This window comes from Triturus cristatus, chromosome 8 (assembly GCF_964204655.1).
Source record: "Triturus cristatus chromosome 8, aTriCri1.1, whole genome shotgun sequence".
In the NCBI taxonomy this organism is placed as follows: Eukaryota; Metazoa; Chordata; class Amphibia; order Caudata; family Salamandridae; genus Triturus; species Triturus cristatus.
This window is the reverse complement of record NC_140591.1, coordinates 836,227,690-836,247,069: the sequence shown is the minus strand read 5'-3', so window position 1 is coordinate 836,247,069 and position 19,380 is coordinate 836,227,690. Positions and strand designations below refer to the sequence as shown.

The 19,380-nt window shown below is 42.0% G+C and overlaps 1 protein-coding gene across 1 annotated transcript in view; it reads right to left on the bottom strand.

The window, feature by feature from the left end:
* Window positions 1-19,380, bottom strand: part of F7 (coagulation factor VII) — a 280,047-nt gene that overhangs the window by 13,150 nt on the left and 247,517 nt on the right. Inside the window, exon 7 of the mRNA XM_085622315.1 lies at window positions 15,130-15,250. Within this exon, the coding sequence (XP_085478441.1) occupies window positions 15,130-15,250 (121 nt within the window). The remainder of the gene's footprint in view (window positions 1-15,129; window positions 15,251-19,380) is intronic.

The following is a 19,380-nucleotide window of genomic DNA, read 5'->3' as shown; positions in this document are numbered from 1 at the left end:
AAACACCACACTCCACAACCGGATGCGCCACTGCCTACCTACTGCTCAAGCAGTCACCACGGGACATCATCCCAGAAGATCCAGAGTGGACACTGCCCTGTCTGGACATAGAGAGGGCCCAACAGAGGCGGCATACAACCAATGAAAAGGCGACCAAGGATCAGAGAGTAAAGCCTCCAACACTGCATTTAGGCACCCGGGTGGTGCTCAAGGATCACCATCCAAGATGGAAGTTTTGCGCTTCATTTGAGCCAGAAGTGTGGACAGTGACCCAAGTGGATGACATCATGATTACAGCTCAGCGCGGCCAGCACATCATAGTGAGGAACGTGTCCTGGTTCAAGGCTCTACATGGCGATGCCTCCCCCGTGGACCACCTCCGAGAGGAGGGGCGGCGTGGCCCCAAGAGTGACGATGATGTGCCAACCATGGCTGGCAGCCAGAGCTTAGTACCCTCTTCCCAGTCGGTGGCCATGTGTGCTAGTCCAGTGGGGGAGCCACAGAGTCAGCGCTACCTGTTGCGGCCCAATCCCGCGCCAAGCCAGAGACTGAGAGACTTCATGTGCTGATATGCCAATGCATCTTTGTTTGGTTATTCCCTTTTTCCTGTTATTCCTTTTCTATTCACTCCTCACTTTTATCTTGTATTGTTGAAATAAAATAAGGGAGAGATGTAGAGAGCCACCCAGCCACAATTCGTCTCGATCTTTTGAGCATTGTGTGTCACGCGAGACCGCAGTTTTACGTCATTGCGTATGATGTTCAGCAGCCATGTTAGATTGGTTTAGATGTGTAACGTGTTACCTCATCATGCACAATGTTGAGCGGCCATCTTAAATAAGGTTGCACATTGAAACGTTGCACATTGGAAAAGCGCATTTTGGAAAACAGTGTACACTGCAGCATTACACTAAAGCGCAGCTGTTGCTTTCGATTGGGACCCAATAATACAGTTAGCCCGGAGTGAATTTATTTTTGTGGTATCTTTTACCTCTCATGTTTGGTGTTATCATTCTACAGACTATCTGGTCCAATACATTATGTCTATCAGTAATATGTCTCAGCTCTAGGCTTTTCTTTCTGAAGAAGGGGCTCCTGTGCTTCCATGGAAACAGTGGAAGAAAGTCTTTGATCCTTACCTGGTGGCCATTGTTTTTTGTGTCCTCATATCACCATAGCTTCTGCAAATCTCAGGCCTTTTTACAATTTCTATCCGGCCCTTAGCCTGCTGCATGCACATTGGACCCTACAGCACAAAACAAATCCAACAGGCCCGTAACCCAGAGCGGCACCTCGATGCAATCATAGGACTTCTCATTCTATCGATTCCATACCCAACATACCACTCCGCCTGGTAAAATCGGCCAATACCTTGTTCGCACCGCCAGGCTTGCCCTCATTGTCCAGATGGCAAGTCCAATGAACCGCTTTGAGACAGTCAATTGCGCATGGAGCAGATGGATCAGTCCAGTGTTTACAGATCTCTCTCCTGGCTAAGAGCACAATGTAAAACAAGAGGTCCCTCTTAGCTCTGCACAATAGATTACATGAGGCCTGGAGGCCATTGGTGGTGAAAAATTATCCGCCACCTGGAAACAGGCCATTTTACTGCATAACTTAGGAAAAGGGGATTGAAACATATACAAAAGTATAGATGAAATACCAATTGGGAATGGATATGGAGAAACTTCTGATGTTTCTGAGATGTCAGTGAGAATGCTGGATCAATATTTTGGGCCCCACATAAATGCTGTGTTAGAAAGTCATAAATTCTTTACTAAAATTCAAGAACCAACAGAAGAATGGGCAGCTATATTGCATCTCTGAAAACTCTACCATATTCACTGATCAGGGATCAGTTAATGAGATGCACCAATAGTAATTGGGTGCAAGAAAAATTGTTATCCAGAAATCCCTCACTCAAGGAAGCTACATCTATCTTTAAGGGGGTGGAGAACACTTCTGGTTGGGTAAAGGAAATGAGAGATCATACCATATCATCTGACACTGCCTTGGCGCCTAGCTGCATATATATAGTCACAGAGAATGATGCGCAGCTGGACGCTGAACCTAATGTTCTTAAAATAGCAATGGAATAGCAATAGAACATAGCCTAAAACATCTATTGATAATCTCAAAACTAAGTGTTATTGATGTGGCAGTTTTGGATATATTTACAGTAGTCCTAATTGCTATGCAAACACTCAAGTCAAAAGTGTTTTAAAGGGGCATTATGCTAGAGTTTGCATGTCTGCTGAGAGAGTGTGAGCTATTAAGAGTGTAACAGATGGATTGCAAACTGTTGTTCTCAATGTAAAATAGAACATTGATGAGGTAGCTACGAGGGTTGTGATCATCCTAAATGTGAAATTGACATTGGAGGGAAGACATTTCTGTGTTTACGTACTCTGGATCTCCTTACACAATGATTGGAAACAGGATTTCGGAAAGGAAATTTGCAAGTGATGAAGTGGAGTTACTTCTTCCAGATATCAACTCTGTTAGTTAAGGTGGTACGCAAATAGATGTGTTGGGAGTATGTGGGCAAAAGAATCATGTTCAAAGACAGAGAAACTATTGGTAAGGTTTATATATGTCGAAGAGAGGTGCCAACTTGTTTGGCTGGAGATACCAAAGGGATATGGGGATAATTCTCAACCCAAATGCTCATAATCAGGTAATGTTGGTTGACAACTGTGGTGTGGGTGAAAGGTTTTAAAAGGAGTTGCTCGAGGTGTTCAAAGAGGATCTGGGCCTTCTTAAGAATTTCAAACATCGTATTGTTGTTAAAAAATGAGTGAAACCAAGTGTCCACAAAGCGTGCAAGGTTCCTAATTTGATGCTTGAGCCACTGAAGAAATATTTGAACAAGTTACTTCAGATGAATGTGATTGAGGAAAAAGAGCCATCAGAGTGGCTGGCGCCTGTGGTTCTTGCATCTTAAGATGGTAGCAAATCCATTAGAATGTTTGTGTATATGTGTGATCTCAAAGCGTGTCTGTGGGTAGATCATCAACCGCTTCCCAATATCTCAGAAACTATCACAATGCTTAATGGTGCCAACCTTTTCAGTGTTTTGGATCTTTCATTGGTATATCAACAAGTGAAATTGCACCAAGAGTCGAAAACACCTGGCCTCACTTGTAATACCTCTGGGGTGCTATACATTTGTAAGAATGGTATTTGGTTTGAAGTCTGTGGCTGCTTGTTTCCAGAAGAATATGACAATGGTATTGGGGGATGTACCAAATCTCTTGTTTTTTTTCAAGATGACATCCTTATTTATTGGAGGAATGCTTTGGGACATAATGATACACTGAGACAGGTTTTGAGGAAATTAGTAGAATACGGTATGAAGAAACAGAAGTGCAAATTGGGGGTAACATCTATGACTTATTTGAGTCATGTAATATCAGGAGAAGGTATTCAGCCTAAGTTGGATTTGGCTGACAGCATAATGAGAGCCCCCACACCAGTTGACAAGGAGCAAGTTAGAACCTTTTTCGGCCTCAATGAATTTTATTCTCAATTTATCAAAGGGTTTGCGAGTGTTGTTGAGACCATCAGAATACTTTTGAGAAAGGAAGACCCCTTTGTATGGTCAGATGAATGTGACATTGCTTTAAGACAATAAAACTGAAATTAGCAAAATGCCAACATTGGGGCATTTTGATGTGGAAAGGAAAACCATCTTAACAACAGACTCCAGACCTAAAGGATTAGGTCTGTCCTTACCCAAAATGTAGATGGTGATGAGAAAGTGGTTGCATTTGCCTCTAGTGCACTTAAAGATGCAGAGGGGCATTACTCTTGAATTCAAAGAGAATCTTTCGCCATCGTTTGGGTAGTGTGTCATTTTAAGTTCTATTTGTGAGGTATCCCTGTCATTGTACAGATGGATCATTGTCCTTTAGTGCACATTTGTTTCATGCAACCGTAATTACAGTTTGACGCCCAGACTTAAGAAGTGGAGTGAGGAACTGGAGGAGTTTAACTTGAAAGTGCAATACTTACCAGGTCTTTTGAATAGAGTGGCAGATTGTTTGTCTTGGTCACCAGTTGAGGATGGCCTTGATGACATTATAGTGACATTAGCTGTGTGTACTGGATTAAAGAACCAGCTATTACCCAGGATGAGTGTGTGGAGAGAGAGAAGGGGGATTTGTTGTTTCCATTGTTCAAGACATACGTGATGAATGGTTGGCTAGATTATAGGGTTTTAGATCCAGATTTGAAACCTTATGGGTGTGTGAGAAATGAACTTACTATTCGGCAGGATGGTTTTATGAGAAGTGTGAGAGTTATACCTCAGATGAGTGTAAGATCCAAAGTGTTCAACTTGGCACATGAGGGACATCTTGGATCATCAAGTGGAGAGTGCTGTAAAAGAATGGTCCTTGTGTGCCTCAAATGACAAGACCCGGTTCACCAATGAGGTTCCCTTGCCACCAGTTGTAATACCTTCTGCATGGCCATCAGTGCAGCTGGGGTGGGACTACGTCTCCCATTTGCCCCCCTTGCATTGCCTAGAGGAGAAGCACACCACCACAAGGCACTCAAAAGGACTATTCTTGGCTCGTGGCATGGAACGCCTTCTGTGAGGCCATCATTGCAGCTGGGGTGGGACTATGTCCCCCCCAATGCCCTCCCATTGCCAGGAGGAGGGGCATGAGGCCACATCATGCTCAAAAGCGATATTGTTGACCTGCGGTGCGAGACAACTTCTTCAAGGCCATCACTGCAGCTGGGGTGGGAATACGTCCCCCACCTGCCCTCGCATTGCCAGCAGAAGGGGCATGCTACCACATCATGCTCAAAAGCGCTATTCTTGACCCGCACTCAAGTGCGTGCCTGGGGCAAAGACCAGACCAAGAGCGGGCCCGTCTGTGCCAGTCAGCGACAGGAAGAAGCAGGAAAGGGCCACCCCCTTGTTCCTGTGCCCGGACAATGTTCTGTGAGTGCTGGTAAGACTGTTCTATATCTCCCTGCAGGCGCTAGAAAACTCCCATTTGCTTTCTTCTTCAAAAGGGTTTTAATTACTTGTGGTTTTAACTTTGGCTATTGCAAAATGTCATCATTACTATATCCTGTTAGTTTTTACCATATGCTTTTTTGAGATGGATTTCTATCATGGGCAAGTGAAAGGCAGCTGATCACCCCTCATGCACTAGCAAGTAACTTAAGTTCGCCCAGAGACACACAGCTGAATATTGCACCTTGAAGGACACTGGCAATCTGATAGCGGAGGTGGAGGATATCCTCAATAAAAGGAGAACATTGCCAGAGGCGCAGTACCAAAGGCCTCAAATTCCAAGATAACTCAATTTAATAAAGGGGAGTCAAATGACATTTGCCTAGGTGCTATAAACTCCCCCTCGAGAAATTTACAAGTAGCTGAGGAGGTAGGGGTTTTGTCATCTTTTGGCCCGCAAGCTTCACAGCCAACCCCCACAAACTGGTGGTCACCCCTGGAAGCTTCAACTGCCACTGAATCTGTTGATTTAACCCCAGTAGTTTCTTCTAATTGCCATATTCCATTAACTGGCTTGAACAGAGAAATGGATCAGCAGACAACGACTGTTCTGGCACCTACTGTCCCAGGTTTGTCCGACATTAAAGCTATTGTTGATAGTTTGAGGAACAAATTTAATATTGTAAAGGTTGCCATTTCTGCTTTGAATATGAAGTTGATAAATGTTTTTGGAATTTAATAGTGGGTTAACAGAGAAATCATCCACATGCCAGATTTGAAATATCCTGACTTGCCAATAAGCACAGACTGCCTGCCCACCGAACCTTCTCAACTCTGTCATAGAATTACGCGACAACGGTATCACGGGGAAGTGTCATGTGATTCCTGCTCTCGTCCTTCCCTTACCAGAGATGCCACTATACACAATGGCCTGCGCCATGGGAGTGCTGGTGTAGTAAAAAAAGATAAACCTGTTAACACACAGGCTATAATAAAGGATGACAAACTCTGAGGTGTGGCTCACTAGTTAGAGGCGGCAGACCCGTAAGCAGAGAATCGGCCAGGGACCAGGGTTCAATTCCCGACGCGGCAGGGTCGTGGACCAGGGTCAAAATGGACTCGATAATTCTCGCCTCAGTACCTACTCTAACCAGGAACACACTCGGCAACTCTGGGCATTAAGCTTGCCTCATCTCTACAACGGCCCCCCACAGACGCCAGGGATGCCTGGTTTCACCTTGGAGATACCCAGAAAGGGACCATCTCACAGGGATAGCCAGGACGGGTTCCCCAGCGGTCTACAGCGCCGGGACACCCCGTTGCTGGGGTAGCTGTGCGCTTTACAAGTCTACAACATTTACATTTACATTCACATGCCACATTTTCCAAAACCTGACAGGGTATACCCCTGCCCCACATATTATAAGTAAAGGTCACTCAGTGCCTTTATTAAAGGGGTCAACTTTTGCACATTTGCCCAATGCTGACCAACTGGATTTTTCACCTGACTGTACAACTTATCTGATTGCTTAGGTAAATACACCTGCTTAATTCAGACATCAACGTAAATTGTTGACAGCTACAAAATAAGGTGACACTGGCTGACAACAATGACAGAGGCTGAAATGAATATTTTGCCCAAATCAGCATGGGCCTAAAAACCTCTAAGGTGATTGAATAGTGATTAATTTGGGGAGCTGGGGGTAGAATCCTATAATCTTTTAAGGGAAAGGAAGATCCAACTGTGAGCATGGGGATGCGGTGATTGGGGTTTTTTACAGACCAGGTAATGTGGATATTTTGAGTACCTCTAGGCACATCGCATCTCTGCAGTGTCAAGGACAGTATGGCCTCACTTCAATCCTACTAATGCTACTGTTACTTCCCCTTAATACACTCGCCCCGCTCCGCTATCATTACACTTGGGGAGGTGGATTGACTACCCCCTATTAGTTGCAATGTTGCAAATGACTTGCAGGGTGAGGGAACCAATTCTCCTCTTGTAGGGGTTGATGCTGTTAATCAGCTTAGTCTTTTGTCATGGAATGTTGCTGAACTCGAGGAGAAGGTCAGTAATCACAACCACCTAGAGTTCATTAGGCAATATAACGTACTGGCCCTTCAAGAAACACGGTCAATTTGAGACATACCCTTCCTTGATGGCTTTACTCAATTTCTTAACCATGCCATATATCGTCTTCTGGGTGGGCCAAACAGGGGATATGTATTTCAGTTTCAATGACCTTGAATTGTCTAATTGAAAAGTTAGAGGCAAACTATTCTAATTTATGTGCATTTCTTCTTTCTTTCCCTGATAAAAAGAAATCTTTTGTTCTTAAACATCTACAACCCTAATGGCCAATCTGTCTACTCTGATGTCATTGCTGCCATGGGAATGGTGCTTGTGAAATTAAAGACACGCCCCTTAGAGTCCGGCTCAAGTTCCAATTTGTTTACCCCAGTAGCGATTATGGGCAATTTCAACATTAACCCTTGTCAAAAAGTAATTCCAAATTTTTAAGGACTCCCCCTCGGGGAGGATTCTTTAAGTGTTCATTTCAAATGCACCACCCAGCAACAGGCAAACGTTTTAGTTCAATCCCTAAATTTAGACATATCAAGCTCATTGGTGGATCCCACCTATGTTGGCAGGGGGTGTGAATCAATTGTGGATTATATTTTAATTTTTTCACCTTTATTACATCTTTTGATTGATTATAGGGTCTCATGGTCTGGTTGGAGTGACACTAATCCCCTGGTTTTACTGTTAAAACATTCTTATCACAACTTGTCCTTTCCATCCTCTGCCACTAAATACCTTGTACCTATACATCAGGGAAGTCACTTCAAATGGCCAAAAGTGATCCCGGAGGAATTTTGTAGAAATCTGTTTCGTAAAAGATGTAGTGAGATTGAATGCTGCCCAACCCCTCATTTTGGGCCCAGAGATGACTTGGATGTTTTCTCTGTTTTTTGCAAAAGCATGAGGGATGCCCTCACTGTCACCAGTAGAGGTCATACTGCCACTAGAAGGGAACATAGGTTTGATTGTGCATGTTCTAAGGGGCCATCATGATTTAATGAAGGGCCTCAAATGCTCACCCAGGGATAAAGAGGTTTGATTTGTATGTGGCTTCTACAAAAAGGCAATTAAGAAAAGAAAAGAGAGCCTCAAAGATGAGTCCTGGGAACAATTATGGAGTGCATGTGACATCCGTGACAGTTTTGGAGGGTCATTAACAGTCCAATTCTAATAGTTGAGGGTGTGCCAATTTTGATCTCAGTGATAGCGGAAGATAAATAGTTTGATCTTTCCTCTTACAGGTACTCTTTTGAATCAGGGATTGACGCCTAACCTCAATTTCCTATGGTGATTGAGTTACGAAATGGTAATCTGTAATTTTCTATCTCAGAGGTTGTGATCGCAATTCCAAGACTAGCAGGAAATAAGGCACCGGGCCCCGATGGAGTTCCAGGAGATCTGTTCAAAGGTGACCCTCTTATCTGGGCCCTATTAACATCCAGGGTACTAAATTCAGCTGTGCAATTTGGTTCTCCGGGCTCATGGGCTCAATCCATAATTGTCCCCATTTTAAAAAGGGTAGTTGAGCAGATACTAAATAGTACAGACCCATCTCCTTGACTGATAAAACTTTCAAGGTCTTGGGCCTGGTGATATTGGAACGGTTATCTCTGTGGACTAAGGAAAGTGACATCATATCTGCTCTGCAGTATGGGTTCAGGCCTGGATTAAATACCATCAACCAGTTCCTAAACCTTGGTTTATTCACACAGAATTATACTGTGGCTAAAAAGGCACCCTCTTTCTGAGTTTCATGGACCTTACTTTGGCATTTGATCTGGTAAATCACACAAAGTTTTGGGAAATGCTGTCGTCAATAGGGGTAGACCCAGTATTGTTGTCCTTTCGCTGTACAAGATCTTTCCCAATAACTTGCAGTGTCTGACAGGATTTATTTTGGCCCCATTTCTGTTTACCATCAACATTAATCGCCGAGAGTCTGTGTTAATAGACAAGAATTGCGAGTTTTTGAAATTTGTTTTACATTACAAAGCAACTTTATTAAAATATATATTTTTTCTTTGTGTACACCTGGGTTCCCCTTCTTTTTGATCATCTCTATTTTGCATCATATGTTGGCTCATTTATATCACTGTGTGATTGATTCCAGATGGTGAACAACCATTACAACGCAACTTTTACAACGCACTGCCATTACAACGAAACTGTTACAACGCAAATGCTGTGACAACGCATGCCATTACAACACAAGTCTTTACATCGACTTGCACTAGATGGCGTGCTAACATTAAAAATAGTGTAGTTTACTATCCAAACACCTTCCCTACTGCAACGTGGACTGGAGTTAGAATAGTAAATTACCCTTTTTTAATGTTAGCACGCCATCTACTGCAAGTCGATGTAAAGACTTGCGTTGTAAAGACTTGCGTTGTCACAGCATTTGCGTTGTAAAAAATTTGTTGTAACAGCATGCGTTGTAAAAGCATGCGTTGTAACATCATACATCCATTCCAGATGCCACCTCTCAAGGCATTAAATATACTTAATTGATTGATATTTCTCGTAAATGATTCCCTTGTTGGCCATTTATCTTAATGCCCAAGCTCACAAAGGGTTATTGGGGTGCCTTATTGTTAATAAACGGTGTGGCCGTTCAAAGAGAGATTAAGTAATGCGAGAGAGGTGGGTTAGAGGGATATGAGGTAGTAAGTCAGTGCTCATCTTTTATGTAAAAATAATATATTTTACTCACACAGCAGATCACAATACTACACAGTTCAAGTGTAAAGACATACAACTGTTGCAAATTAAGTTGCATTAAATGGTGAGGAGCTACACCCACTTCTTTTGGGTCTCCTGCTAGCAACCCTCTTCCTTCTGTCATGTTAGAGATACTGTATCTTGAGACCTCAAAGTACAATGGGTTTAGGCAAGATTAGGCACAGGTGCAGATGGCTCAAATACGCTCACAACTCAAATGTGCAATTCAGTTCAATGACTCTTTACCCCCTCGATAAAAATATTTACCCCACATTTTACCTTTTGTTAATTGTTGCAGTTCAAGCTGGGCAGTGGATGTGGCCCGGGCTCCTGCTCTCACTTCAGCAGCTCCTCTCTTGAGGGAGCCATGCTGGCAGCACCAATTGGGACAAAGTTTGCAAGAGCAATCTGTGAGGAGGATCAGCACAGCAGCACTTGTTCTTGGCGGCAGCAGCCCTCCAGTATTCTAGTGTGTCCTGGCTAATTTCTTCACAGTGGTATCTTTTTTGTAGATGCAGCTTCAAGGCCAGTAAGGACTTCCCACTTTGATGGAAACATGGCTTTCACTCACAGCATCGGCAGCAGCACCAGTCTTAAGACCATGGTTAACTGCCAGGCAACACAGGAATTGTGTTTTGGCACAGCTCACGTAGAAACTGTGCAGAGCAATCAAGGAAAACCTCCAAGACATGGGGCACATTGTCTGTTTGGGCATGTCAGTAGAGACTGGGTGCTTCTCACACAGGGAAGATCTTGGGCGTCTCCTTCTGAACAATGTCCCCTCCTGCAGGGCCAGACACATCCCTTTCATTTCTTAGCAGGCAGGCAGGTTTCCTGGCACTCCAGGCAGACTCCTAGCTCATCCTGTAGAAAAATGCAAATTTCAGGTGATGCCGCCTCTCATCTGGTAGTCCAACTGTCAAGCAGACAGGAGCCCTGGTTACACATGAGTTCTTCAGGTACTCTGCAGAGCACTCCCTTCCTTGGTAAAGAAGAATCTTGTGGTTGGGATCCCACCTTTATACACATTTTTCAGACCAGGGTTGTGATCCACTGTCTAAGGTTTCAGAACTGGTGTGAGCAACACGATGGCTCTCGCATTAGGCAGCAATGGGGTTTGCTCCAAGCTGGAGTATTGAAAACCTATGCACAATGGAGTATGAGATCTTTGCATCTGAATGTCATCAATGCTATTTAACCAGTAATTAGGGACAGTCAAAAAGGCCAGGCTCTACCTAAAATCGTACTCATCTTAAGCAACAGAAACTGCAGTCCAACCCATCACCAATACCATCTACCAAATGTAGTGCTCCAGAAGTAATATTCAGCAGCCTTTTGCTAAAAATATGCTCATTGAATTTTAATGGTAATTCTGGTACCATCCTCCCTCATTCTGTGTTCAAGTCTTGATCATCTTTCTACTAGAAGGCAGGCAGTTTACTTACTTTTTATGGGAAAAGCTGTCTTCATTCTTCATCTTATGCTATTCTAAGACAAGGAGCATCTAAAATGGATCCCATTGACACCAGTGCTCAGACTCATACAACACACAGAACTCTACTACCATACATGTGCTACACAGTCACTGCACATACACATGCGCACAGGATGCCAGCCCAGGGCTCTGGGCTTTACTCAACAACATTACTTTACACAAGAGATGTTGGTAAGGTAGCCGCTCCTTAACACAGATAAAGCGGTCTGGTCATACTATAGATGCATACACCATGGTATGTTGTAACCACTACTTTATGTGATGGACCTGGGGCATGAACAGTAGTCCAATGTCGGCTGTGAAGTCACCCTAGGTTCAGAACCTCGCATTATCATGAACAGGCCTCGGCATACACTCTAGATTAGTGCAGACCCATAGGCAAAATACAAGAAGGGATACCAGTTCCACACGCATTCTGGCTCTTAAATCACGGGTATATGCCCATTTCCATTCAGGAGACATGCCCTTCCCAATATTAACAGCTAAATGGTTTTATTGCTAGGTAACATGCCCTAAGTGAATTAGAGCAGAGACTGGTCTGGCATACTCAGACTGGAGATCAGAACAGAAGTTAAATGGTCTCTCTTCTTGGAACTCTGTGGGAGCCATTGTAATAAGAAAACCTAAACATGTATTCCTATATTTGATCTTTCATCTAAAATCAGATTATTGTAATAGAAGACAAATCTAGTCATTCAAAATTGACTTTCAACAGATGTATTTTTTTTATTGTGTTTCTCTGGATTGGTCACCGAGTGCCAGTTCATCTTTAAATCTGAATGCAGATTTGATCTTTTCAGATCAAATTCCATTTTGGATTTGATTTTGATATTAACTGCTGCCACTTCCCTGAGATCCAAATTGAGAATTATGTTATATTTATCTTTGTGAGAGATGGGACTTACTGCATGGTTATCAGGGGTCATTACAACCTATATACGCTGCATGACATTTGTTTCGTATAGGGACACATATCCTACATAACTCAGTCAGATGCAGCAGGCACGGTTTACTACCCGATAATTTCTGCCTTGCGAAGGGCTATTTATTAATGGTTTTAATAGTGTCCAATGTCAGCCTTAGGAGTCCAAGCCAGATAGCAGGTGCTGCACTTGGAGTGGAAAGGCACAACATATTAGCACAACACACATTTCACAGCACACTGGTTAGCAGGTCCAATCCATAGCAGAGGTCATAATCAGTGAAGTTCAACATGAAATAGTAGGTTAAAACACACTACAAATACTGAATATCCGACACAGTAAAATGGTAGGTTTAAAACATCTGTATCTTAAAGTTCTTGATCGTAAGGGTTAAAATAAAAAAATAAAAAAATTCTTGACTGTTGGAATAACTAGTCACACAGCAGAATAATACTAAATTATTTCATGAAAATAAATGTTAAAACAGTTGTAACTTGATTACATTGAAAGTTAAACATGATGGTATGGTCTAAATGATTAAGTAAGCTTTGTTTATGTTTATGAGATTTATAAAGCGCACAAATACCCATAGGTGTCTCGGCTATTGCATGATTTTAATTAAAACCTTGGTGATGCTTCTACTATCGTTGAGCATTTTTACAGCCATTTTCTTGAAGATATACCGACATGTGATTTGTCTCTGTTGTCCAAAAACTGACTCATCCAGAAAGTAGTAGCATTGTGGCATGTGGAGTGGTGGATGGGTGTGATAGGTATCATCTACCTGCCGTACTTAGTGAACTGAATGATGAGTTCTCATAACGATGTCCAGCTGTACAGCCTCAGAAACCTGCCTTTTTGTACTTTGAATTGGTGATGTTTCTTGTATGTGACATTTATTGTTAAATATTTACAGGTGACTAAACAATATGTGAATCATGTGTACTTTATGCTTATTTTCAGGAGGTCATCAACGATTCCAGCACTTGAATGTTCACAGATCAAATGTGGGTCTAAAATATTGATAAAATATTTATTCTTCAAGGGCACCTTTCCAACAAACAAGTAACATTTACATAGATGTACATAGATACATGCAGCATAGTTGACAACATTTTAAAACAATTTCCAGTGACACTTTGCAGCACAGCCTTCAATTACTCACTTGAAAATTTACCACACCCACTGCCCTAAGCTCTGCCAACTCCACCCAACCCACATAATTAGCATAATTTAACTCCGCCTACTTAAAATGTTGTCGCGGATTGTCACTTGCATTATAAATTAAGCAATGTGCTATTAAAGTTCATACATACATAAAGTCAAGACCAATAACAACACCTTCCCAACGGGACAAAACTATCAATCTCAAACAGCACAGTGACAGACATTACTTACTCACTCTGTCAAGACTAGCAGATGGCGCCCAGTGCAACAATCTTTTTTGGTGCCCCTTGAGCTTGTTCCCCACAGCTTCCCTCACAACTACTGGCCAACAGTGTCCCTCATCTCTCCATAGTCCCTCTTCACAAATATGTAATTTGTCTTATAGCACTGCTCATACCAGTACATGCATGTGCAGTTTATATAATCGTCTGGAGCAGTGCTCCTGTACTCGAGCTGTACTTCTTGCACATGTTGCTGTTTCGGAATATTCGCTTAATGTATTTCCAAAGTTTCTGCAAGGGGTACGAGGTTGAGGCACTCTCATACTTCTATCAAAAAACACGCTCAATATACGACAGTGTTGCCCTGTGCCCCGGCACCCTATAGATATCTCCTCAGGGCCTTGAGGGACACAGATAATTTATCATCTCCAACCGGGTCTGTTTAACTGGTACTACAGCACCTTCCGCAGCCCTGCAACAGTCAACAAAGCCATGTTTAGGCAGCTGCTGGTAAGGAGCATGGCTAGATGATTGACAACCAAGAGCTCATCCAGTGATTGACTATAATTAGATTGCGCCTTCTCTTGGAGTAATTCCGCATTGCCATCTACGTGCTGAAAATGGTGTTACATCACATTTCTGAGGTACAAAATATGCGGCGTTACTGAAATAGATCATGGGTATCACATTTTCTTTCGACATAGAATTTAGTACCCAATTAAGCCTGTCAACCCCCGGAGAGGCGCCACGGCCTGAAGACTACTGCTCTGTGTTATCACAGTCACTCTATGCCTGGCACTTCCTGAGGTACTTACTGTTACCTTCAGGAAGCATTGGTCTGTGGTGGTTTCTGGAGAAACGTGAGCTAAAATGTCTTGTATATGTTTCAATGACACATAAGTGCAATTGCTAAGACTGTCCCGGTATAGTGAATTACCCGGGACAGTGTCCAACTTGCAACACTATTGCAAGGACTAAGTCAATGAAAGAACATCCATTGAAGCCGGTATTTTGATTGCACGCTTGATTCACTGTGAAATAATATATCCTGGCTCCCCAAACATCTAGCTGAGAAGCTGCAAATACCAAGGCAGCTGACATCGCTTCATCTCACTTCAATGGAAAAAGGGATCAAGCTCAGACTATGATTCATGCAAATGACATACTGAGAAAATGAAGTGGATACCTAGAAAACCCTCCCCAACACGATATTTAAGAATTTCTAGCTGCCTACTGTTACTCTCCAGTATGGCTTTGAGCACCATAAACATGTGACAGAACGCTGGACATTACGGGAAATAAAAACACCAAAGCCTTAACTTCGGAGAGGACCAAACCATTCAGAGGTTGTGCGACTCTGTGTACACAACTGAGGAGTAAAGTGTCCATAGAGGGTAATCGTGGTTTGCATCCAGTTAAATTGTACAATTCCTAGATCTAGAGTAATTAAGCACACCCTGAACCAGAGTGTTCTAAAGTGGTCAAAGGTAATGTGATACTTCACGATATAGTATATCATAAATTAACAAGAAGAGATTTGTACGTACCAAGTACTACGAATAGCTGATTGGCAAGAGTGTTGATCAGGCAATGAGCTGCAGTAAGCACCCACCTTTCAGCAATTAGGACACCACCACATCTAAATTCCATCCCTTTTCTTAGTAAGGCCTGTAAATGAATATATCGACAGTTAATTTTTATAAACAGTTGTTACCTTGACCTTTTTGAAAGGTGCTTACCATGCTCAGGGTTACACAGTTGAAAAGCTAGGTTTACCTTCACAAGATTTGAACATTTGTTTCTGAAAATGAAAACGGTATTTGCATCTGGTAAGCTTAGCTATGCATTACAAAGACACAGCATAATCTTGCAATTTTTGCTGACCATGGGGAACTTAACGTCTGGGATGCAATTATCAAAGTATTTTTTGAACGTGGACATATTTTCTTGCCTCTTTGATGCCAATTAGGAGCCATGCTATAAAAATAGTAGATACTTTAAAACCTTCCTTCCCCTCAGCCATCTTCCTGATCACAGCCATTACCTATTGAGGTGGAGTCCTCACCCCGAAGAATGGCAACTCATTTCTCTTAAAAAGGAATGCTGTTTTCTCTGCAGAGTAACTTTTCACTTTTTCTGGCTGCTACTTGGCCTGTTCCACCTATTCTGTGTGGGGCATGCTGCAAGGCTGTGCTTCAACACATCACAGTCCTGTGGGTATCCTCTCTCTTCCACACAGATGGCAGTAAAGGTACAGATTTAAAAGACATGGAGGTTCAGGGTTGTGAGGGAGTAGATTGGTACTCCTGTGGGATTTGGATGACTGCCATTTTAGTTTCCTTCCATTGGTCCTTCATAATGTGGACAATTTTATTTAGTATCTGCATCAGCTTGTCTGTTAGTTTGAGGTCACACTCACAGCAATATTGTTATATGATGGTCCACTTACCCACTATATACCTATTGATCTACAAATTATTCTGTGTGACCCAGATTTTTTCTTTGTCATTGCACCCCAGAAAAAGTTGTTAAAACACAGTTGATCTCAATGTTTGTGTATTATTTGTCAATTTTCTTCTATGAATAAGGCATTTTAAAGAGGTCCACATGTGCCAGCTGCCAGGGCATGTCACAAACATTTTCAGGTCACTTCTTTGTCATTTTCAAGGTCTGGTAGGTAAGTCACATTGCTATATATTTTCCCACTGCTGGATCCACTAAACATATATTTTCTTTCAGTTTGCCCTTTGCTTTAAACTGCCTTTGATGTCCCCATGTGCCAGTTGCACAGTTCAAAATTTAAGTCACCTGAAGTGCTAATTCCTTTTTGGTAATAACCAGTTCTGGTTCAATGGACATGATCACATAATGTTAGAAACTCCAAAGTTCTAGGAGGATACTCCAACAAAGGTTCCGCTGATTCTGCTGCTGAGCTGGAGTCACTGCTTGGAAGCACTCATCCTCTTGAGAGGCTCAAACTATTCCATCCAATTTCCTGATGTTCCTTAAGAGTGACAAGTCGAGTGTTCATGACAAATTGTGATTTGGGCTAACTGCACAGGATCAAATCTTCGCTAGAAATGGGTATTCATGTATTTAACTCACAAGGTGGATTTGTAGAGCATCCTCGGAAAGTGGCATCAGTAAGTTATGGTCAGTGACTGCAGTAAATGGATGCCCTTTAAGGTAGAGGTGGAAGCGCCTTCACCCCCATAGGATGGCCATTTCATGGCCTCACAGTTCGTTTCTGCTTGGCTTTGGGTGAAGGGTCAGCTAGCATGCAACACTGGGGTGCTGATTCATGGTTTGTATGAATATAGCACAACTGATGTCTAGCATCAAGTTCTTTTCCTTATCCTTGATGGGGAGGCCTTCCTTGTGCACTTGAAGGCCTCCATCTTTTTCTGACCACATTACCATGGCATTTTCCTTTTGAGGAGTTCTTGCCAGGGGACCATGATGGCCCCTAACATAGGTATAAAATAGCCATAGCATGCCACCATACCCCAAAAAACATGATTTATGAGATATTAAGAGGGAGGGTGTCTGCGACCGCCTCAGACCATTTGGGGATCTGCTTTTATTCTACAAAAAATCCCAACTTTTATTTAGTAGCTTATATCTACACTCGTGTCAACCCTCTTTGATTCTTATCAGATTAGTTTTCTGTTGTTTATTGTGTTCAGTTCAGGCATAAGTCAAGATGTTTTCACTTACTTTCATCACTCCTGGCACATATTTCAGCATTTCAGTACTGTTGTTTTGGAAAGCTTTAGCAGAGCAGCTGAACTTTCAAAGCTATGTGTGTCAATGTAATCACACAAGTAAAATATGCGTAAAACTGGCAGCGATTGTGGAGTAGTTCTAGTTCTATCACTTATTGAGATCTAGTTTGAACATATGTAAGCCTTAAAGACTACCATTATGTATTTATGATGGGTGTGATATACGTCTCTCTCCTAATTGATCATTTGATTTAGGAGTTTCATGTTATTACAGATCCTCACTTACAGGGTTGCTTGTTCTTCTGAATGACAACTGTTGTGGACCACTATTCCCGTGTGCATTGTGTTTTCTGCTTCTATGTGCCCACCATGTTATTTCCTATAAATTTATGTATTCAAGTGAACATTTTTCATTATTAAATGTGTACTACATTTACCGTTAAAGGCACCTGAATATAAGTAAGAGATTTGCTTTATTATAGGCTGATAGCGTATCAATTGCTCTTATATATGTAATCATGTGATTTACAATGTGCAACAGAATTCATATGCTTATTCTTGCATTTTACAACATTCATCACAAAGTCTAGAATTTTCAAAATATTCAGAGAAGTGTATTTAAATCTGACAAACACACCTTTGGAAAGAGACATCTTCAGCTTTCTGTTGGGAGCTTCCTTCAAACTGTGTACTGCAAACATTCTCAGTGAAGGCAAAGCAAATAACCCTTTAGTATCAAGTAATGAGCCATTGGCTAAGTCAGCATGATTTCCAGGCTTAGGTTGGAAAGTTGGCTAAGCATGCCCTTTCCAGTGAATCCTGGGTTTCTAAACCTGGCCCATATTTTCTGGAAAGCCTGCGATACATATCACAACACTTAAATTGGAACGGAGCTTTGAGTACTTCTTAGAGACACTATCAATAATTACGAATGCAGAAACATCGGTTGTAATAATAGTTTCCTTTTTCGGGTCAGGCAGGAGCTCCCTCTCTGGTGAAGTGTTTGTTAAGCTTGACTAGTATAAGGGTTTCCCTAGTTTATAGCATTTTGAATCTTATTCTGAATCTTTGTTAAAATTGCGTCTTTACCTGTTATACTGTGTCAACAGTTTGTCGTATCATATCATGGAGCAAGGATTCCTTAAGGCCTAGGTGAAGTAATTCTGCTAGTTACAGGACATGCACTATGTCATTGAAATATTTTAAATATGGGTGGAGTTTTATCATGCAGATTTAAACACATTTTTGTATCTATAAAGCTGCCCCTATTCCTAAAAACTATGAACCATATTAAAGACTGGCAATTCTCATAGGCTTTGAACAACATCAATTGATGTTTAAATGGAGCATAGAACATGTACTGGAAACTGTTAGAATGTGTCGCTTAAGACTTCCAGGAGTCACCTGGCCCATATTGGCTGGGTATACTCCTCATGCGGATGCAAGAAGTTTGAATACTCCAGAACTAAGACATTTATTCAATGAATTACTGACTGTATATAGACAACTTCCACAATATGCATTTCAGACAATAGGGGCTGGTATGTTAGATGCTGTTACAGCAGATGTACCTGTTCCAATGCTGACAATTAGTCCACAGGCTAGTAATTTAATTATGAGCAAAGCACCCACAAAGCAAGACGAGTTCCCATTTTCGGTTGATTTTAAAACCATCTACAGGCTGTTCTACTCGACTTAATTGGTTTAACCTAACTATGAATAAATAAAGGAAGATTTGAAGAACAACCTTAAACACAGACCTCATTACTTTTGTGTTAATGTTCATTAAGTGGTGCACCGTTTGCATCTGTTTTGCTAAACGTTTAGTCCAGTAGTGGACTGCACCTTGACAGTGGGTGCGTACACCGTGTGCACACGTCATTTCGGTATTTCCCACTGTTTACTTTACATAGGGGATAGAAGGTTAGGTGCTAGTTTTTTATAAGGTTCCACTGTTGATGATTGTATTGTCTTGTATCTACAGGCTACCCCTGAAGATAACCTCAGAATGTTAACTATGTGTGTTCTGTTTCATATGGTATCACCCGTAGAGGACTGTATCACAGGACTATA